The sequence below is a fragment of the Osmia bicornis genome, chromosome 12 (assembly GCF_907164935.1).
Source record: "Osmia bicornis bicornis chromosome 12, iOsmBic2.1, whole genome shotgun sequence".
Lineage (NCBI taxonomy): Eukaryota > Metazoa > Arthropoda > Insecta > Hymenoptera > Megachilidae > Osmia > Osmia bicornis.
Genome location: NC_060227.1, coordinates 9,096,829 through 9,119,457, shown reverse-complemented (window position 1 = coordinate 9,119,457; position 22,629 = coordinate 9,096,829). Strand labels below are relative to the sequence as shown.

The window sequence follows — 22,629 nt, the reverse complement described above, 5'->3', positions numbered from 1 at the left end:
AAGGAGTTAATAAAAGATCTAGGAAAAGATCTAGGAGGGAGGATGGGAAGGGTGGAGGAAAATATGAGGGCCCTGGGAAACTAAGTAAGAGAAGAAATGGAGAAGCTAAAAGAAGATACGAAGAGAAGAGAGACCATATGGGAGGAACAAAAAAGAGAAATGGAAGGGAAGATAGAAATGTTGACAAAGAAGATTGAGGAATTAGAAAAGAAAGGAAAAGATGGGGCAAGATGGAATGAAATAGAACAGAAAGTGCACAAAACGGTGCAGGAGGCTATAGAGAAAAGAAAAGAAGGGATAGGAGGTGAGATGGTCAGTAAGAAGATCAGTGAACTAGAAAAGAAATGGGAGAAGAAAGAGAGAGAGGAGAGGAAGAAAAATATAATAATCAGAGGCACGAAAGTGAGAAGAGAGAAGGTGAAGGAGAAGGCGGAGGAGATTCTAAAGATAATCGGGATGGAGAACGCAATAGAAGAAGCAAAAGAGGTAGGCGCGGCAGAAAGAGGAGAAGAAGTCAACATAATATTGTTAAAAATAAAATCGAACGATCTAAAAAGGAAAATAATGGAAAATAAAACGGCGCTAAAAGGGCGAGAAGAGAGAATAGAAGACGACCTAACGTGGGTGGAGAGAAAAACACAGTGGATCCTAAGCAAAATTGGAAGAGAAGAAAGAGAGAAAGGAAAATATGCGTGGGTAGGACACGGGAAAATATGAATAGAAGGAAAATGGTGGAGATGGGACGAAGAAAAGGGAGTCCTGGCGGATTGGGAGGGGAGGGAGTGGAAGAACTCCCAAGAAGGAGGACAAAGGAAGGGGGAAGAGGAGCAAGGGATATAGGAGCCGAAGAAAGAATGGAAGGGGTCCGCAAGCAAAAGAAAAGAATAAAGAAAGGGGGCACAGAGGAGGAAGTGTACGATGAAAAAAGGAAAGGGCAAGCGCCGAGAGGAGTAGCATCCGAAAGAGAAAGGGGTAGGGTAGAAGGGAAGAGAAGCAAAAAAGAGGAGGAAGAAGGAATATGGATAGTAGGATTTTGGAACTGTGCCGGGGTAAGAAATAAAGATGAAGACTTCTGGGAGACAATAAAGAAATGGGAGGCGGTGGTGCTCATAGAGACATGGTTGGAGGAGAGGGGCTGGGAAAATATAAGAGGCAAGCTCCCAAAAGGATACAGGTGGGAAGCACAACTGGCAAGAAGAAAGAATAAAAAAGGGAGAGCAATGGGAGGGATCATAATGGGGATAAAAGAAGAAATGTTGGGGAAGGAAGGAGGGTTCAAAAAAGAAGCAGAAAACGAGGGGATAATGGTGGCAGAATGTAAAGGAGGAGAGGAGGAGTGGAGGATTGTGGGCGTATACGTGAATGGAGACATGGACGCAAAGATAAAGGAATTGAAGCCCTGGCTGGAAGAAATCGAGGGTGAAGGAAGGATAATAATAGGTGGCGATTTCAACGCAAGAACAGAAGAGGAAGGGGGAACTCAAGCAAAGGAGGAGGAGGAAGAAGGAGAGGGGAGAAGAAGATCCAAAGACAAGAAATGCAACGTGGATGGAAGAAAACTATTAGAAGCCCTAAGGGAGACGGGCTGGGCGATTGTGAATGGGAGCATAGAAGGGGACGAAGAGGGGGAATTTACATATACAGGGGCCAGAGGGGATACGGTGATAGACTACATGTTAGCGGAGGAAGAAAGGAGGGAAGGAATTGTTAGATTGGAAGTAGGGGATAGGGTTGACTCAGATCACCATCCCGTGATAGTGAAGTTGAGAGCCGGAAGCAAGCAGAGGGTGGAAGTGGGTGAGAAAAGAAGACCAACAGTGAGAGGGAATTGGACGGAGCAGGGAAGAAGAAAGTTTAGAGAAGAAATAAAATGGAGGGAAAAGAGAGAAGGTAAAGTTGACGAAGACGTGAAAAGCATGATAGAGCAATTTAAAAGAGGGATGGAAAAAGGAAGAGAGAAGGGCAAGAGGAACAAAACAAAGGGATGGTGGGACGAGGAGTGCAAGGAGAGCAAAAAAGAACTCAGAAGAGTTCTAAGAGACTGGAGAAAAGGGAAAACGGAGGGGGAAAGCTACAGAAAGGCTAGGAAAGAGTACAATTGATTATGCGAAGATAAAAAAAGAGAAGAAAACGAGAGGTTCATAGAAGAAGTCGAGGGAGCCAAAACGGACAAAGATATGTGGAGAATAGTGAACAAAGAAAGGAAAAAGAGAGGACAGGTACACTCGAACATAAAGGAGGAGGAGTGGAAAAACCACTTCATGAAACTACTAGGGGGAACCGAGGAAAAGGTAATGCTGGGGGGCGAGAGGAAGAAGGAAGAAGAAGTGGAGGGGGAACAGGAGGAAGAAATAAGCAGGGAAGAAATCAGAAAAGCAGTGACAAAACTAAAGGACGGGAAAGTAGTAGGCGGCGATGGAGTGCCAAACGAAGTATGGAAGTATGGAGGAGAGGAGGTGTCGGAATGGATCTGGGAAACCTGCAACAGAGTTTGGAAAGGAGAAGGCTGGCCGGAAGGATGGAAGGAGGGAATAATAGCACCAATCACAAAAAAGGGAAAGGGGAATCAAGCCAGCGACTACAGGGGAGTAACCTAACCTAACCTTGATGCCGACACTATACAAGATCTATGCGGCCGTGTTGACGGAGAGAGTAAGGAAAGAAGCAGAAGGAAAAGGAATGCTCCCAGACAATCAAACGGGCTTTAGGAAAGGGATGGGTACTATGAACAATATATACGCACTGAACTACATAGTAAACAAGCAGATAAAGAAAGAAAAAGGGAAAGTAGTAGCGTGTTTTGTTGACTTGAAAGCAGCCTTTGACTCGGTGGACAGAGGAGTGCTGATGGAAACACTAAGGGAGAGGGGAATAAGGAAAGGGCTGAGAGAAAGGGTAAGGGAAGTGTTGAGGGAAACCAAAAGCAGGGTAAGGACGAGAGAAGGAATGACGGAGTCTTTCTGGACGGCAAGAGGACTAAGGCAAGGGTGCCCGCTGAGTCCAATTCTATATAACCTGCTAACGGCGGATATGGAGGAAGAAATACAGAAAGGAGAAATGGGAGGGATCAAGTTAGGAGAGAGGAAAGTATACACCCTGGTGTACGCAGACGATGTGGTGCTGCTGGCAGATAGGAAAGAGGACATGGCAGCGATGCTAAGGAGACTGGAGAGGTACCTAGACAAGAAGAGGCTGGAACTAAATCGGGAAAAATCAAAGGTGATGAGATTCAGAAAAGGAGGAAGAAGATGGAGGAAGAGAGACTGGATATGGAAGGGAAAGAAAATGGAAGAGGTGGAAGCGTTCAAATACCTAAGATACACCCTCAGAAGAAACGGGGGGAGTGAACTACATGTAAAAGATAGAGTGAGCAGGGCAAGTGTAATAATGAGACAAGTGTGGGGGATCGGGAAAAGAAGATTTGGAAAAGACTGGAAGAGGAGAATATGGTTATGGGATAGATTAGTATGGACGGTAATCGCATACGGCGCCGAAGTATGGGGATGGAGAAAATGGAGAGAAATAGAAGGGCTGCAAGAGTGGTTTCTGAGGTGGACATTAGGGATGGATTGGTGCACCCCGGGATATATGTTGAGAGAAGAACTGCAAAGATCGAAACTGAGGGTCAGAGCCGGAAAGTTAGCATGGGGGTTCGAGAGAAGGATGTGGGAGGGGAGGGGAGGAGAAGTGGCAAGAAAATGTTGGGAAGAAATGATAAGAGGAGAGCAACGTGAGGTAGCAAAGAATAAGTGGGAGAAGGAAAGAATAAAGTTTTTCATAGAAAGGGGAATAGAACTGAGGCACGTGGAAACAAAAAGGAGGGAAGGGGAAATGAGCTTCGAGGAAATAGAAGAAGCAGACTTACGACTGCAGGAAGAAGAGAGATGGGACAAGATATTGGCGTCGAGATATAACAAATGGTACAAGGTGATCAAGGACAAAGGAATGCCGAAATACTTGGAAAAAGGATGGAAGGAAGAAAGATGGAGAAGAGTAGCCAGATTCAGATTAGGAAATGAGGTAAAAGAAGCAAGATACTGGGAAAGCGAAGAGAAAAAGATTTACAGAAATTGCAAGTGGGAACAAGAATCGTGGGGGCATGTATGGGAAGGGTGCGGGTCAAACAAGGAGAGAAAAAAAGGATGGCAAGAAAAAGTACAGGAATTGCTAGGGGAAAACGGAGAAGGGGAAACCTGGATGAAAGAGGTAGAAAAGGATAGAAGAGAGGGAGAACTGCCGGATGCAGAACGAAGAGGCACCGACGTTACCGACGAAAAGAACTAGTGAGGGAGACAGAAACGGAGGTTGCTAAGAGGAATCCTCGGTACTAAGAGGAAATAAAAATAGGTTGGCAATACTGGGGCAACAGGAAGCTTCAGGCGGCGAGTAAATAGATATAGAGTCGCGCGTAAGAGCCACGTGCTAAATAGAAGAGAAAACAGAAATAACATTCCGAGCGAGAAATCGTCAAGGAGACAAGGGGTAAAAGAAATGAACTCGCAGCAAGTACAGACGTGGGAAATGAAAAAGCTGAGGGAGGAAATAAAAGAGCTAAGAGAGGAGTTAAGAGAGTGGAGGTTAGAAACGCACAATGCAAGAACGGAAAACCCGGCAAAAGGGGAGAAAGATAATGGAAAAGAGAAAAAGGAGGCAGAACAAAAGAAGATCAATGATCCAGAGGAAGAAGAAATCAGGGGGATGGAAAGGGGTACAGGGAGGGAATTTGGAGGAAAAAATCTCTAATATCAATAAGATTTTAGGAAAGGAATTGGGGAAGAAAACAATGATAAAAACCGCAATAGAAAGAGAAGGGGATGTGGGAAGAAGAATAGTTATAACAGAACTGGAGGAAAAAGAAAGAAAAAAAGAGATGGTGTGGATGAAAAACGGAATCTGGGAGAGGTGGGGAGTCGAGGTGGACGAGGATCTTTCAGAAGAGGAAAGAAAGGTTAAGTGGTTAATCAAGGAAAATGCAAGGCAGGAAAGAGCAAGGGGAAGATGGGTGATCTACAATAACAGAAGAATCTGGGTGGAAGGAGAAGAACTGATCTGGAGCGAGGAGAAAGGAGCATGGAGGAAGGAGAACCTGGGAGACAGGATCGAGAAAGCAATGAGGATGGGGCAAGAAGAAGGAGAAGAAGAAAGGAGCAAAGTGGGGACGAGAAAAGAATAGAGAGAACTGGGGACGCGCGTAGTGAGGAACAAGGAGAAAAGTGAAGTTATAGTTATAAGAATTAAGCTTAAGCATGTAGACAGATTAGGTTAGTGATGTATAGGGAAGTGTGATACAGGAGCAGAGATAATTTAAGTTTAAGGCAGTTGCAGTATTGTAATACTAGGTAGAGCAGACCCTGAGAATCAGCGCGCACACTAACCAAGGAGCTGTAACGTCACTGAGCACTGAGTAGACACTTATTATATTTTTGGGCTTTTGAAACTGGTCCTCACGTTAGTGCAATTAGAAATGTCAGACTGAGGTAGGCACGCAATCCGACAGGGACAAAATTAGTCCCTGGTTGCGCCTTTCTATTCACCTTGTCATAAGAGCCGCATTTTTGGAGTTCATTTTAGTTTTTATCGGTGCACTTGTTCTTGTTTATTTTAGTTTTGTTTTACTTTTATTTTATTTTTTATTTTTAGTTTGATTTATACCGAGCCTATAGCTATTAGTATTTCTACCATCCTGGATCCAAGCTAGGACAGGGTGTAGAGGAAAGAAAGAAAGTAGCTGGCTTACGGGGATTAAGGCAGGTGATAGAGGGGAATAGAAAGGGATAAAACAAAAGAGGGAAGTAGGAAGGAATGAGAAAAATCGGAAAGCGAACAAGTGGGGAGCAGTACAGTACAAGACTGATAAAATAAGAATAAGGAGGAAAGCCAAGACAAACGATTCTATAAGGTAGGAGGTAAAATTAGGAAAAGTACAAGCAGAGGTAGCATACATATAGGAGAACAGATTACATAGATGGTATGGCTAGAGTGCAGTTATGTAGGATAAGTGTTTGTAGTTTTATAGTTTTATATTTTTATATTCTTCATGTGTAGAGGTATAACTTTATGGAAGTATAGGCTAATAAGCTCTATTATTTTTGTATTATTTTTTTATATTTGTATTATTTTTGTATATGTTTGTAAGCGTTGGTATTTTTTCACATTTATATTTTGATATAGGTACGCAAGAGAAACATAATTATTTTTGTTATAGGTTCGGGAACGCTCCTAGCAAAAGCGCCACAAAATCACGAAAGGGCATTGAATAAACAATACATACAATTATTATAATTAATTAATACTCTTTTTCCTTATTAATATAAATAATTTTGTTGTTTATTATTTATTTCTTCTTTTATTATGATAGTTTTAAAATCCTATTATTTCATAAATAAAATATATTTTATTTTAATACGTTATTAATATGGTTCGTTTTATTTCTTTAAACCTATACGCATAAGTGCGCGTCATTCGCATGCTTTCACGTTTGTTTGATGCTAGCTATATACGTCAAGCATTTGTATTATAATTGTGCGTATACGACGCTGTTCTTTCATTTGTACTATTGTGACACGTGACATTTGGTCAACCATGCTAATCTCGACTCTGTTGAACTCTGTTGAATTCAATAATAATGAACATTAATAAGCAATTCTATCATGTTTCATATTGATTTTTGAATAATAAACAAACTAAAGTGAACTAAGTGGCGATCTGCGAAGTGTGAGTTGTGTGTGGTGTACAGCACCGGTGAGCCCATTATATTATATGTATTGTGACCCGTTATTCGTGGGTGCACTCTATACTTTTAAATACAACTTATTTAGGAGGGTGACCTTGAACATCTATGGAATGGGTAACAAGAGGGGTGGTTCCTAAGGTGGAGGGTGGGGGTGGAATGAGGTGGTCAAGCAGGGTTTGAACTCCCGAGATTCCCTCGGGAGTTGCTTCGGAAAGTCCGGCGCAAGCGGGGTTCATGGGAAAGGGGGTGAGGATGCGGGGTAAAAGGGGTGAAGAGGTCCGTTGGGGGTCCGCCACGACCTTAGATCTCCGTCTATGGTTACTCCAAACCAAGCAATAAAATCCATCCTTAGGACTACCTCATACCCCAGTGGCTCGTTTGCGCGGAGGGGGAGGTTATGGATTTCGTCATCGATCTGCATCGCGACGGTGACTTCTCCAAGAATTCTCTCTTTCACATTGTTGGCTATGATCATGCAGGCTTGGGAAGGGGTTAAGTGGGGTCGAAATAATTGGGTGATTTTGTGACCTGCATAAGAATGGGTTGCGCCGGTGTCTTGGAGGGCATGGAAAATGTATTTACCGTGTTGTAAGGGGAGGAAAATGCGATTATCGCCGGAATGGGGTTCTGTACGGGACTCTACTAAAAGGGATTTCCTTGGAGTTGGAATAGGGGCGGTTGGAGGTGGTTTTTTGGGGGGTGGTAGGACACGGGATCCGGGATGTTGGATCGGATTTTCCGGGGAGGTTGCGTCGACCCTTACCGCCGACCTCCGTAAGCGTTTCCCGACAAACAATTCGGGCATTCTGGTGCGATCACGTCGAAGTTACCGCACCGGAAGCAGAACTTCCTCCTCGGTTGCTGGCAAGCGCCGAACCAATGCCCCGTTCGGCCACAATTCCAACATTGGCCGGGAAGAGAGGAATGGGTGGGTGGAGCAGCGGGACGAGGAGGCGGTTGTCGGGAACTGGAAGTCGCTTGGGCGTAGGAGGTAGGGCGGTTGGTGGTCGGTGCATAGGTGGATTTGGGTACTCTGTATCCAGCAGGGGGTGGTGTCATAGGAAGGGACATTAAACTGGGAATCTCGGTAATCGTAAGGGGAGGAGGAGATGTAACGGGGTTGAGGTTCGAGGGCTGTTCGGTCTTTGAACATTTCTAGGGGTTTTCGGGGTTGATTGGGGTTGTGAGGAAGTTCGGAGGTATCCAGCGGCTGCCGCGAGTTTTGATCGCGGTCCTCCTGGCGGGGGCACGTACGCCGATCTAGAGATCGTGAGGCTCTCCGCCGTCGGAGGGCCGCGATACTCTCGCTGCTTCGCTGGGTCTCCTCCACCCACCTTCCCAGGCGCGTTAGGTCGTGGAAAGAATAGGGGGGGGTGGAAATCAACGACTAACTTATAACGGGGATGTAGGTTCCGGATGGCTATCTCCAGTTGTTCGAATACGGGCAAGGGAGGTTCTAAGCGTCGGAATATCAGCTGTAATTTAGAGAGGTATGTGGAAAGGGGTTCCCGTTCCCCTTGGGTGCGGGTTGTCAAGTCTCTTTTTAGCCCATTTTGGTAATTACTAGGAGTGTAACACAGACGGAAATCGCGTAAAAATTCGCCATAATTGGCCCAAGTTTGGGCCTGCCCCCGCGTCCACGCTCGCGCCTCGTCGGTCAGGATAAAGGGGATTGCTCGGAGCATCTCGGGTTCGGAAAGGTTCTGTGCCATGGCGAAATCGGACAATATCTCAAGGAATTCTTCCCCATCTTCCCCGGGAACTCCCGAGAAGGAAATTTTCCACTTTCTAAAAAGTTCTGCGGCGAGACCCTCGCCCGCGGCAGGGAAATGGGAGGATTGGGAGGTATTTACTAAGGGATAATAGGGGTTCGTTCGGGAGAGGGAAGGTTCGGCGAAGCGCGGGGGCAGCTGGGAGAAAGAGGGGAAAGATGGAGGACAATATGGATGTTGGGATGGGTGTGGAAGGGGGTAAGTGTAATCCAATGGATTTGGAGCCTGAGCCGGTGCAGAGAGCGGCCGTGGTGGGAGCAAAGGGTATTGTGGTTCAGGTACTTGAGGTGGAACGTGGGTACTGCTAAGGGGTGGCGGAGCTACTCCTTGATTGTTACAGCATGGATTACGCGTACTTGAAAGATTGGGGAGAGGGTTACGGGGTGGAAATTGGGGTTCTGGTATCATCGGAGGGTTATCAAAAGGGTTAGAAGGAGGTGTAGGTAGGGGAGTGGATTGTTCGCCGAGACTGGGATCGGGCGCGAAAGGGTTACCATCTCCGACAGAAGGAGACTGATTGAGGTCAATTAATAAGGGTGGAGCGGGAGTTGGACGGGAAACTGAAGTTACTGTAACAGTCGTGGTGGTCGGAGTGGTGGTCGAGGTCAAGGTAGCGGGACTGGGGATGTGAGGTTGGGGTCGTATTTCGGGAAAGGATCCGTGGGAGGTTTCTGGAGCCGGTGGATCGGCCGTTTCGGGCTCGGGCTCGTCAGGTTGGCGGGAAGGAGGATCGGCGGTGGGGTGCGGAGGGGAATCATCGGCAGTCGGGGTCGCTCATGCCGTGAAAAGGGTGAACGGAAGCCCCAGCTGCATCGTCCCACGGCGCCGCGTCCGGGCCGAAAATGCGTCGTACCTCCGCGCGAACGTACCAGTCCCGGAGATCCTCTAACTTCCCGCGAATATTCAACCTCGCGTGATCCATTAACTGTATCAGCTCCACCACGTCGAGTTCGCAAAAATGCTCTCGCATTACGCGGGCCTCCTCCGAATCCATTTTCGCAGTGTTTTAAACGCGTGTCACGGAAGCAACGATACCAAAAAAAACGGGGGAGAGAAAAGCAAAAAGGGTTTGGAGGATCCTGAAAAGAAAAGGGGGACAGCGAAAAGGGGAAGCAGTTTAAATTCAGACACAACAATATCAACCAAATGCAAAAATATCAAGAGGCGGTGTTCGGCAAAAATCTGAAAAAAGGGGCAGCTGAAAAAAAGAATCTTGAATCGGAAAAGGCTCGATAGAGTGCCCACGGTCGGCAAAAGGCACGGCCTGGGCCCTCGATATCGGCAAACCGCGAGCAAAACTTTTAATTTTGGAGAGCACACAACAAAAGAGAATAATATTTGGCACAGATAATAACTCAAATTCAGTATCAATAACGGTAATGGCTCGGCCGAAAACGGCGTACGTGTCGGGTGAGAAATGTTTACTTGTCTTCTGGCACGCTTGAGAAGCAAATTTCTAACACCTTGCCGCGTTCGACCTGCCCCACGTTGGGCGCCAAATTTGTGACCCGTTATTCGTGGGTGCACTCTATACTTTTAAATACAACTTGTTGGGCGCCAGCCACTCGCTGTGGCAATTGAGATCAGAAAGGGAAAGGGGGTAATTGTGGGTACTTTACAGGGGATGGGACTCGTGGCACTTACGTCCGTACAATATCGCGGGGGAGTACGCTGGGAGGACTATTATGGGAGGGGAGATCTCAGGTTGGGAAGGTTCATTGGAGGTTCGTTACGTTACGCGTAGGAAGGAACACGGAAGGGAGTTTTGAGGGTAGGAAAAGAGCTGTCGCCTCCATCGGCCCAACACCGGTGGGCATGGAGAAAGGGGTACGGTGAGGGAAGGGTTACGGGTTATCGTTAGGTGGGAGTATGAGTGGGAGAAGCGCAGCGATTGTAACGGGGGGGGGGGGGGGGGGGCACAGGTGTCACCACGTTACAGTATAAATTGTATTCTGAGTTCCGGCAACGGCATCTTCTCGTCCGCGTATCTTCGCGTTCGCGTCCGCGTATTGCACCGGTTATTCGGTATTTCTACGTTTTTGTGAAACCCCTTGTCCGACCCCTATCATTCCCGTCTACAATCATCCTCCTACGCGTAACGTAACGAACTTCCTGAGAACCCTTCCCAACCCTGAGATCTACCTTTCTCCGACAATCCTCCTCGCGTACTCCCCCGCGAAGTATTGTACGGACGTCCAGGAAGTACCACGAAACCCGTCCCCTGTGAACTCCCAAATCGACGTTCCTATTCTTTAGTAGCCACGAAACCTAGCTGGCGCCAAACAAGTAATCGAGATTAAATTGCGATTATAACAAGTATAATTTTTGTAGTGAATAAAGTATAGAGTGAACCCCCAAAAGGGTCCCAATATCTATAATGTTTGATTTTTTTTTGCTATTATTATTATTTCAAAATTATTATTTCTCTATTGTTGTTATTCATCATTATTGTTAGATACCAACAATAAAATGATAAAATACTTTAATTTAAAATTTAAAAATCGATTGACGATCATTACGACTTTATCAATCGACACTCGATTGAAGACAATTTTGAAATTTGTTTATGATATAGAAAGAATAAAATGTATAAGATAAAGAATTACCTGCAGTAAACGAATTTAAAAATATGGAAGTTTATTTATCATGGAAATATAATTTTCTACGCTATGATTGTCAAGAAAATTATAAGAAGGTTTCTTGGAAATTCAGTATACTATTGAAAGCCTTTTCGAAATGATAGTGTAATACGATTTTCTCAGGCCTAGCGGTGATGGGGGAGTAAGAGCGCTTGGCGTTAGCGCCCTTTCGAAATATAAACACCACTTGACGTTTCTTTCGAACACTCGATACAATCAAACTGTAACGACCCGCTAAGAAGACGCAGCACCTTTTTCGTTTCATTTTTATTTTTATAATCAATTTTTATATTTTAGTTTCGTACAAAATGTTTTATTTAATTTTCGTTATTAATATTCAGTATTCAGTTTAATTTGTATCATATGATTTGTAATAAACAATTTTCATTTATCGATAACTCAGTCTATTAAATGAGTCGATAAGCGTAGAGTCGGTAAGTAGGCCGATAAAACAGAATATCGATAAATTATCGACTAGCGACCACGTGTGCGCCAGCGTAACCCCGATGATCTCGCGGTGGGGTGAGAACCTAGAGTAGGGAGGCCGCGTAAATTAAGGAGCAGGGGTTCTCGGCCGTCACGTGATGGGGAATTCCAGAAATCTAGAGGAACCCTATAATGAAAAAAAGCGCCAAGTCAGCAGAATCTGACTATAAACAGAGGCGTTCCACACGGTATCAGAGCAGATCTTCTCTGACTCGGGTCAAGAACAGACAACACTCTGGAAGTAGAGGAAAGCTTGCGCTGAATTGCTTAGGCAACTATAGAGCGCGAGAATAGCTTTATCCTTCTCTTCCGGTGGTGACGTGCGAGACTTCGGATCTGTGGACACCCTACTCATGGTACGCAACGTGTTATTCAGGTGTTTCTACTAAGCCATACTTAAGTATAAAGAGCTAGCGAGGAGCGGAGCTCCTTGAAACTGCCTGTATTTAACACAGCTCTGGCCAGTCCAGAAACCGATTGCGACCTGTAGGCAAAGTCCGCTCGTGTCTGAGGGTACCGTACAAGCCACTGGAGTATAGTTTCCAGTACTTAGCGTAATTGGCAATTGTACAGAGTGTTGGCTGTATCCGAAGGTTAAGCCGCGATATTAATTATTAATTACTAATTACTAAATACTAATTCTAATTTTATATATACTAATTACTAATCATATACTTTCTACTGTATTTCATTATCTAGGGCGTACTTATTAGAATTTCTCATTGTATTCCATATTCTAGCCCGCACTTATTGTACTATCTACGTTACCATTATTATTTTATATTATACTCAAATCTATCAAATTCAATTAACATTCACTTACCTATTTGAATAAACTACTATTAGTCTAGCACATTAATGTTTGGATTTTACTCCTCAACCGCACACCACGCGAACCTATAATCCCTGATACATTAATACGAGTCGCCTTCTAAGGAAACCGCTCTCCCTATACGTCGGTGCAGTGACGTACCTATCGTTGGGTCGTTACAAAAGAAACAATAAATATCTTGAAATTCTCTGGTTTGCTATGCACTGTTGAATTCTGAGTTTAGTTTCGTTTTGAAAATTGTCCGAGTCAGTCGTCCTAAGCAATTCAGAAAGTCTTCCGTCGTATAGAGTGAAAACGTGTGTTGGTGTTACGCCCCAGCGGAAAATTTTAAATTTATCATGCCTTTCGGGGTTCCGAGGATTTCTCATGCGAGGTACACGAGGAAAGGTCATTTCTGTTTCCTTCTTTACAATACTTTACGTGACCCTCCTTGAAACTATCGTCGCCAACCATAGTAATACAATACAGTTTAAGGGGGTAGACACAGTACGTGACGTCACCGATTCGGGACGTCGGTATTACAGCAGTTTTTTCGTTGGGCCTGGTGGAGTCACTTGCGTGATCTGGTACGAACTTGAAAGGTTTAATTCTCAGCTAGCGTGCGCGCAACACGATCTAGGAAGGCAACAGCGCCTCAAGTATTTTTACAAACACATTCAAACGCTCATCTCGCCAGAGGCATCGCGACGATACGCCTGAAGAACGAAAGCGAAACATTGGCGCGTGTTTAGAGTGAGATGTACGGTGATCATGCTATCCTTCTTTCAACCCAAATGATAGAATTGTCCCGCTCCGATAAATTCTGACTGACCAAACGCGTGGATTTTACATAGCACACCGTAGCACTCCTCGCTGCTGAAAAATATATGCCTGCTCTGTAAAACCGAAGGAACGTGCAATCTGAGAATCATTTTGAGAAAAAGTTATTAACTTTTTTAAATAAATATTTCTTAATTAATAAAAGTATACAGGATACGTCATGCAATTGGGACGGGTTATATCTTGAATTTGGTAAGAGATAGGAAAAAGCTGTTTATGTAAAAGTTCAATGGTATGATAATGTATATTTTTCTGTGATTTCATTTTCTTCGTGAATGCAACGATCCACTCAAAAAATGCAAATCCATTTTTTATGTAAGTAGAATTGCATTTTTTTTTACTTGTGTCAACTCCTTGAAACATTCTGCATAAAAAAGTAATATGGTACTATTAGAACAAATAAATGGAGGGACCTCGCGTCTGTACAGTAAAAGTTGAATATGTGCAACAATTCATATATTCAGCAGAGGTGTCGAATCTCGGATTTTATGCAATAGCCAGCCAAGCGTGAACGTAGAAAGGGACAGACAGTGGAGGAGAGAGCGAGAGGTCCAATGATCAAAGAAAAGAGCCGAAACATATCGGTGTGACCAATACTAATTCAATTATAAAACTTTTTTATTTTTGACTTTTTTTAACCGAAATTTTTACTAGCGCATTGGTGAAATTTCTCTGATTAAAATGATACCAAACACGATATAGTTTGAATGAGGCGAGGTTTGTTATGGGGCGCTGTGAAAAATCCAGGCGGACGGCAGTCAAATCTTAGAGAAAAGGGACAATCTCAACATGCAGAATGAGAGAAGGACAGCATGACTGTAGTGCGTCTCACTCAGCGTTCGTGCGTTGTTGCCTTTTTCGCTTGCCTTCGCAGCACAGTTCGAATGACGTAATCAAGCTGACGCTTGATTCTGGCTACGATTCCAGATCGGCAGCCTTTCTACTTAGACGCCACCTTATAACTACTAGCTGAACTAAATTTGTCACGTAACTTGCTCTGTAGTATCCAGATAATGGCGGAACTCGTCTTTGGGAATGCTTTTACGGGAATACACTTTTCGTCCTTATATGAGAAGATCTTGATCTAAATAAGGGTTCATTCGAAAGAGGAAGGTTCAATGCAGGGCGGTCTGGTCACCGTTTGAGTCACAGAACTGTTTTAGTGACCTAAAAAATACTTGGAATCTGCGGATGTATTCTGTCGATTCTTCCTCTACTTTGGACACTCATATTATTAAATATCGACACAATCTCGTTGAACCATGACCAGACCGCCCTGCATTGGACCTTCCTCTTTCGAATAAGCACTCACCCAGCCCCAAATCTTCTCATATAAGGACGAAAAGTGTATTCCCGTAAACCCCTCAAGGGGGTAGACGTCGGTATTACAGTAGTATTTTCGTTGGGCCTGGTGGAGCCACTTGCGTGTTTTGTTACGAACTTGAAAGGTTTAATTCTCAGCTAGCGTGCGCGACACGATCTAGGAAGGCAACAGCGCCTCAAGTATTTTTACAAACACATTCAAACGCCTATCTCGCCAGAGGCATAGCGACGGTCCGCCTGAAGAACGAAAGCGAAACATTGGCGCGCGTTTAGAGTGAGATGTACGGTGATCATGCTATCCTTCTTTCAACCCAAATGATAGAATTGTCCCGCTCCGATAAATTCTGACTGACCAAACGCGTGGGTTTTACATAGTGCACCCTAGCACTCCTCGTTGCTGAAAAATATATGCCTACTCTGAAGAACCAAAGGAACGTGCAATCTGAGAATTATTTTTAGAAAAAGTTATTAACTTTTTTAAATAAATGTTTCTTAATTAATAAAAGTATACAGGATACGTCATGCAATTGGGGCGGGTTATATCTTGAATTTGGTAAGAGATAGAAAAAAGCTGTTTATGTAAAAGTTCAATGGGATGATAATGTCTATTTTTCTGTGATTTCAGTTTCTTCGTGAATGCAACGATGCACTCAAAAAATGCAAATCCACTTTTTATTTAAATGGAATTGCATTGTTTTTTTACTTGTGTCAACTCCTTGAAACATTCTGCATAAAAAAGTACTATGGTACTATTAGAACTAATAAATGGAGGGACCTCGCGTCTATACAGTAAAAGTTGAATATGTGCAACAAAGATTGGGACCCAGATGTTGCATATATTCAGCCGAGGTGTCGAATCTCGGATTATATGCGATGGCCAGCCAAGCATGAACGTATAATGGGACAGACAGTGGAGGAGAGAGCGAGAGGTCCAATGATCAAAGGAAAGAGCCAAAACATGTCGGTGTGACTAATACTAATTCAATTATAAAACTTTTTTATTTTTGACTTTCTTTAAATGAAATTTTTACTAGCGCATTGGTGAAATTTTTCTGATTAAAATGATACCAAACACGATATAGTTTGAATGAGGCGAGGTTTGTTATGGGGCGCTGTGAAAAATCCAGGCGGACGGCAGTCAAATCTTAGCGAAAAGGGACAATCTCAACATGCAGAATGAGAGAAGGACAGCATGACTATAGTGCGTGTCACTCAGCGTTCGGGCGTTGTTGCCTTTTTCGCTTCTCTTCGCTGAGACAGTCGAGTGACGTAACCAAGCTAACGCCTGATTTTGGCTACGATTCCAAATCGACAGCCTTCTTAGTTAGACGCCACCTTATACCTACTAGCTGAACTGAATTTGTCACGTGACTTGCTCTGTATTATCCACAAAATGGCGGAACTGGTCTGTAGGAATGCTTTTACGGGATTCGACTTTTCGTCCTTATATGAGAAGGTCTTGAGCTGAATAAGGGCTCATTCGAAAGAGGAAGGTTCAATAAATAAGGCTCAACAAATCATTTTAGATACAAAACTCTTATAGTTACCTAAAATGTACTTGGATTCAGCGGGCGTATTTTCTCGATTTTTTCTCTACTTTGGACACTCATATTATTAGATATCAACACAATCTCGTTAAACCATTGGTTGAGCCCTCTGCATTGGACCTTCCTCTTTCGAATGAGCCCCCACCCAGCCCCAAGTTTTCTCATATAAGAACAAATAACCGATTCCCGTAAATCCATTAATAGGCCCATTTTTGCCGGTAATGTCACCTCGCTGCATTACCAGTGTCTACCTCCTTAAGTAGATATTATTAATAGCTATGGAATATTGGTATAAAGGAAATAGTAATTATTTGACACTTTTTAGTGCATTTCAAAGTCGGATTTGTTGTTTGTTAAAAATTATTTTATTTCACACTTTTTAGTGGAACCTGTAGTATTTCTCGTGTAATGTAAGGTGATTTTGGGTTTTTGTTGCTTAGCTAATAACCATAAACCGAAAAAAATTGACCGAATTTAAATGGTTAACAAACAACAAATTTCATAAATTTATGCGAGTGGGATCATCACGGATATACAGGGTGTCGCGCCAATACCTCGACAGCCGAAGACGAATGATTGCTAAGATGATTCTAAACAACTTTTTCCGTTGCCAAAATGTTGGTTCGTTTTCGAGTTATTAACAAAAAACACCGACCAATCCGAGCGCATACCGCGCGGGCTCAGGGACTGCAATGTCGGCTACAAAAACGGGGCAGACGTGGGTCGCGAGCGAACGGTTCGGCACCCCGTTGGCATAGCACAATAAAAAAACTGAACTGGTAGAACATTTTTAGTCGTTGTTTAGAATGAATACGGAACCTAATCTCTTGTCGCCTGTCATAACGTAAAAAAGGAAATTCTAAGGATTCTAAACAACAAATAAAAACGTCTGAAGTGGAATAATTAATAAAAGTTTGAGTTGGAGGCTACGTTAATGATGGAAAATTTGAAAACAATTTAAATGAATCTTACCCTTTCGTTTCTAAATTATCCTGCTACGCTGAAAGCAAATAATTCCCACTAGGTCACTGTGTCGATTCTGAACATTCGACGAGGAAACACCCCGCCTATTATTCATACCTAAGTGCAGTAAATGAGGGAAGTTCACTGGAGAACAGCTGTTCTGCCGAACGTGTTTCCTCGTTTCCCAGTGACAATTATCTGCTTTTAGCGTAGCAGGTTAGTTTAGGAACGAATGCGAAAGTTCATTTAAATTGTTTCCAAATTTTTCATCATTAATGTAGCCTCCAATTCAAACGTTTATTTATTATTCCATTTCAATCATTTTTATTTGTTGTTTAGAATGCTTGGAATTTCCTTTTTTACATTATGACAGGCGACAAGAGATTAGGTTCCGTATTCATTTTAAACGACTAAAGATGTTCTACCAGTTCAGTTTTGTTGTTGTGCTATGCCAACGGGGTGCCGAGCCGTTCGTTCGCGACCTACGTCAGGCCCGGTTTTCGTATCCGACATTGCAGTCCCTGAGCCCGCGTGCTGTACGCGCTCAGATTGGTCGGTGTTTTTGGTTAATAACTCGAAAACGAACCAACATTTTGGCAAAGGAAAAAGTTGTTTAGAATCATCTTAGCAATCATCCCTCTTCGGCTGTCGAGGTAGCGGCGTGACACCCTGTATATCCATGATGATCCCACTCGCAAAAATTTATGAAATTTGTTGTTTATTAACCATTTAAATTCGGTCAATTTTTTTTCGGTTTATGGTTATTAGCTAAGCAGCAGAAACCCAAAATCACCTTACACTATCCTACAAATACTACTGGTTCCACTAAAAAGTGTGAAATAAAATCATTTTTAACAAAAAACAAATCCGACTTCGAAATGCACTAAAAAGTGTGAAATAATTTCTATTTCATTTATACCAATATTCCATAGCTATTAATAATATCTATTTAATCGTTAAATAGGATACCAAATACATTTCAAAGTTTTCGGAGGAGGCGCAGAATTAAAAATACCCGAACAAATGATGCTGCCAATAACGATTTGATTGCGGTATGGCAAACTTGGTAATTAATAAGTCGTAAGAGAAAAAGCGGAACGTTATAGCTCCAGCTGAAAACATTTGTAATTGTAACAATTGTATCAGAAGTTGGTAGCTACATGTATACTACAATTCACGAGGGACCATACTTCACTCGCGCAGCTCACTAGGTCTAGAGAGATTTTTAATAACGTGTGTTATTCCCTTCTACAGCTTGCTTCTTATTATACTTTGCGATCATATAAATAGTGGGCAGAAATATATGACGTATGATAACTGATAACCGGTGATGATATTGGGAAGTTTCACGATACAATGAAATTCCTATTATTTTTCGAAAAAAAATGATGTGAACGCAAAGTAAGAAACTAGCTGTAAAGTGGTCACTAGACCTAGTGAGCTGCGCGAGTTAAGTACGGTCACTCGTGAACTGCAGTATAGTTAATTCGCAATGGGTATGTTGATTCTCGTTGAATATTGTTTACTTGAAATTATCAAATGGGTCATTTATCGTAGGTTGCCGATGCCCTAGTTAGGATCTTCCTAGTAGAGGAAAAGTTTCTAATTTTGCGCCGCCTCCGAAAACTTCGAAATGTATTTGGTATCCTATTTAACGGTTAAGTAGATATTGTTACGTGCGGAGCAGGCGTAGTGGTAGGTGACTACTCTGCGGTATGTTATGACCCGACGCAACGCTTAAACACCTTCTTTGTGAAGGAAAGATAATATAGGATTCGGATTCGGTCTAGACTTATACAAGCCTCTCGCTCGTTGGATACAAGGTTTGGAAAAGTACGCACTAAATTATGATCAAATTTGAATAAATAACTATTATATATTTTGATAAAAGAATGAATTGTTACAAAAATCTGATTGGTACACAAGTATGAAAATATAATTCAAAAGATATTATGATTCCTTTAATTACTGAGGACAGAGAATCCTGATCTTGACTGGACTCACCGGATGTTTAGATGTACAGAAACGGTAAATGGTTAATTTGATGGATTGCTCCCTTCTCTCTCTCTTCCTCTCGACGTACGGATGTTGGACAATGTTCTTGTTGAGTGAAACTATGGCCTTACACTAAGAGTTTTTTTTAATTGTAGATGGTTCGAAAACTTGAGTCTTTATTTTAACGAGAAAACTGAGTCTTTTCGGGTGATAGTTGATTTTCACGAAACTCTGCTCGGCGTATTTCGCAATACTAAACGTTCCTCGGACAGAGAGACCGCGCACCTCGCGACTGTATGGCCGACTGTGTGTCTATTGTCCGTAATCGGGTTTTTTATTAGAGTCGAAAATGCTGATTTCGCATGGTTTGGAGGAAAGAGTTCATTAGTATATTGACCTGTTGGAAAGTCTATCATTGCTACATATTTTCGACGCAGCGTTTCGAGAAGAAGAGAGAATTTGTTGACGCTGGTGACTCCAAGGAGGTCAGTTAATGAACCAACTTCCTGATTGCTGACGCTTTCGTAATTTTGAAATTGAAGACAATGGAATTTTCTTAGTCGGGACGTAACAATATTATTAATAGCTATGGAATATTGGTATAAATGAAATAGAAATTATTTTACACTTTTTAGTGCATTTCGAAGTCGGATTTGTATTTTGTTAAAAATTATTTTATTGCGATAAAAGTCGTTAGGAATGAAAACATATATAATGTTTTTTTAACGGGACCAATCCGTAAACATACTCTACCAGATGCCAAAGGTTTCGTTCCGATTGGTTCATCCGTCTCGGATTAATCGGCGCACATACATTTACAAAAAACAGTCGTTAGGAATGAAAAAATGCAAAATATTTTTGTTACTGGACCAATGAGGAGTTATACTCTATAAGACGCAAAAAGTTTCGTTCCGATTAGTCCATCCGTCTCGAAGTAATCAGCGAACGTACGCCGCACGTACATGAAATAGTACGTTTTTTTGCAGTAAAAAGCGTTCGGAATGAAAAAATATAAAATGTTTTTTTAGCGGGACCAATCGGGAGACATACTCTAGAACAGAGCTCGGCAAGATTTGCACTTTTCAGCCGATTTTCAGCTGGCTCCGCCTACCGCTATTCCCCTTGCCGCGACGTTCAGCGCGCAGCCTCCGAACCGTTTGAGGCTCAGGAGCGTATTCTTTATTTTTCACCGCATCGGTATGAAAGTGGTACTAATGGATTGCTGGTGTTCTCCCGATTACAATGATACCTCATATCACGTAAACCGGACTACTTTTAACGAAATTGGCTTTTAACTATGCATTTAGATTTTTCACGTAACTTGGTTAATTATTGTCCAACTTATGTCGTGTTTAGTTTCATTTTGATCGCAAAAACATAAGGAATCGATTGACGTCGCTTCCGCAAAGATCTAATAAAAAATACGAAAGTTGGTATTTCTACAAGAGAAAACCATTTTCTTTTTCAGGCGGCATACCTGGTACAGGCAGGGCCAGAAACACAAAAATTCGGACCCGAAGTTGCACGGAAAGTTGTACAACTAAGTTGCATTGTCTGAACGCGGCCTAAGAGACTCAACGAGAAGAGACTTCGAGTCTCGATGTCTCGTTCCAACTTTGTATTCTCCCTCTCCTGGGCCTTACGAACGGTCAGCAAGGAGCCGCAGCGAGGTAGTCCAACGAGGGAGGTCTTGACGCAAAGTAGCCAATTAGCAAAGGGTTGGAGTTTAACTAATGGCCATAGGCTGAACGGTTTAGCGAATCACCTCGCTGGACACTTCCCATGTAAGCTAGCCGAAAACCCAGCAGCTGTGATGCACGTGGAAATCGGCTGAGTTTTACGACCCGAACGAGCAGTGACCCAGGCGCGAGAGTTAAGTGACAGGAACACAGGTAAGTAAATACACAATATTTTTAATTATACCCGTTTACTTTGTCCGTACAGGTCGACAGCTTAGGTCGATGGTTCAACATTGAATGAATGAATTGTCGTCGAGGCGATGGTAAGCTCTCTTTTTCTTTTGTCTTATTCTCATCCTCGAGTCGGAATTTTGTTATGTCTGTTGCAGTTCCACGTCTTGCCTGAGGTAATAAGACTGGGGTTACGTGTTGTCACATAACTCGAGCGACAGGCGGTTCAAGACCCTTACGTTTGGACTGTACCGTTGAGGTACTGTACACCGATAAAATATTGCGGAGGCTAAGGAGTGACTCCTCGGTGAGTCCCAACGTTGTCAGACACCCACACCACTTGACTTTGCGGTGTGCAAGCGGCGGGCTTAGTATGTGTGAGCGTTTCGACCAATAACGCGCGACGATCTAGAATGCGTGTGCATTAGGCGTGACTAGAAACCTCTGACCAATCGTACCCGCATTCCTTAGCCTCCGCAACATCTCATCGGGATACAGTATATGGTCATGTGACCGGTGGTGCCTGAGTATGCAGCTTAGATGGTTCGGGACCCCTTAAGGTTTTGTTCTGACTTGTTTGACTCTTGCATCACAGGGGGTCCGTTTAAGACACGGAAGAGGAAGTTAGAATTAAAGTAAAGTTAATGGCAAGACCTCGTAAAAGATTGTAAACTGCTCATCGCGAGCATTTGTGGGCAATGCGAATGCCAAATAAACGTTCTGACTTTACGGGCCTTGTCCTGTAGAAGGTCTGTTTAATGTTGGACCTTTTGAAGCTTCATGGTAATTGCTTCGATACGTGACAAAATACCGCTCCGACCAGCTTAAGAAGTTTCTAGCAATTTGATAATGTGCTATTGAACATGACTGACCGTGCTTCTAAATAGGTGCAGTAAATTCATCGGTTAATGAATTTACCGTTGTTACCACCTTTACAAGGTACATTGAAGGCAAAACGGACGATGTCTTACGGTGAGTTTAGCATGAGACTGCTGCTACAAGGTGATTCTCTCGCAACGCAACACAAAAGCCGTGCCGCACAATGGAACCCCTGCTGTTCCACTTCTTGTCTTCGTCTCAGTCATAAACACACACAAAGCAATTTTGGGTCCGGCGATATGGCCCCTGGGTCTCTTTACCCGCAAAAACAGTAGGGTTCCATTGTGCGGGACGGCTTTTGCGTTGCGTTGCGAGAGAATCACCCTGTATTATAATTCCGCGATCGGTATACATACTACGCCGCGTAACAGAGGAATCGTGAAGAGACAGAGACAAAAAATGCAGCTGACGACTATCTTCTTGCGCAGATGAGTTGCGCATATTTTTGTGGATAGAAGCAGGTCTTCGGTTTTGTTTCTTACTTTTGTTTTTTCTCCTCAAAATGCACTGATATTTTTCTTGATTAACACCATTTAAAATAAATGTTGTTTTGATAAACACAAACTCGAATTACAGGCTTATAAAAGTTCGACGGTGTAGTACACTTGTATCGTAACTAGGCACAAATGTAGAAAACTTGTTTCAACTTCGCACGCACTTTCTGATTGAAACTTAACGAGAAGTTGAGCGAAGACTTCAGAGTAAAAACTGCTGTAATGTATTATGTGTTT

General features: G+C 43.0%; 1 protein-coding gene across 4 annotated transcripts in view; it reads right to left on the bottom strand.

The window, feature by feature from the left end:
- The window catches only part of LOC114881390 (androgen-induced gene 1 protein-like), a 36,652-nt gene that overhangs the window by 5,181 nt on the left and 8,842 nt on the right, over nt 1-22,629 (bottom strand). Inside the window, exon 2 of one of the 4 annotated variants that reach the window (XM_046288085.1) lies at nt 9,359-9,584. The exons of the other annotated variants lie outside the window; for them this stretch is intronic. Coding sequence (XP_046144041.1) covers nt 9,359-9,499 — 141 coding nt within the window. The 5' untranslated portion in view covers nt 9,500-9,584. The remainder of the gene's footprint in view (nt 1-9,358; nt 9,585-22,629) is intronic. 4 annotated transcript variants of the gene reach the window in all.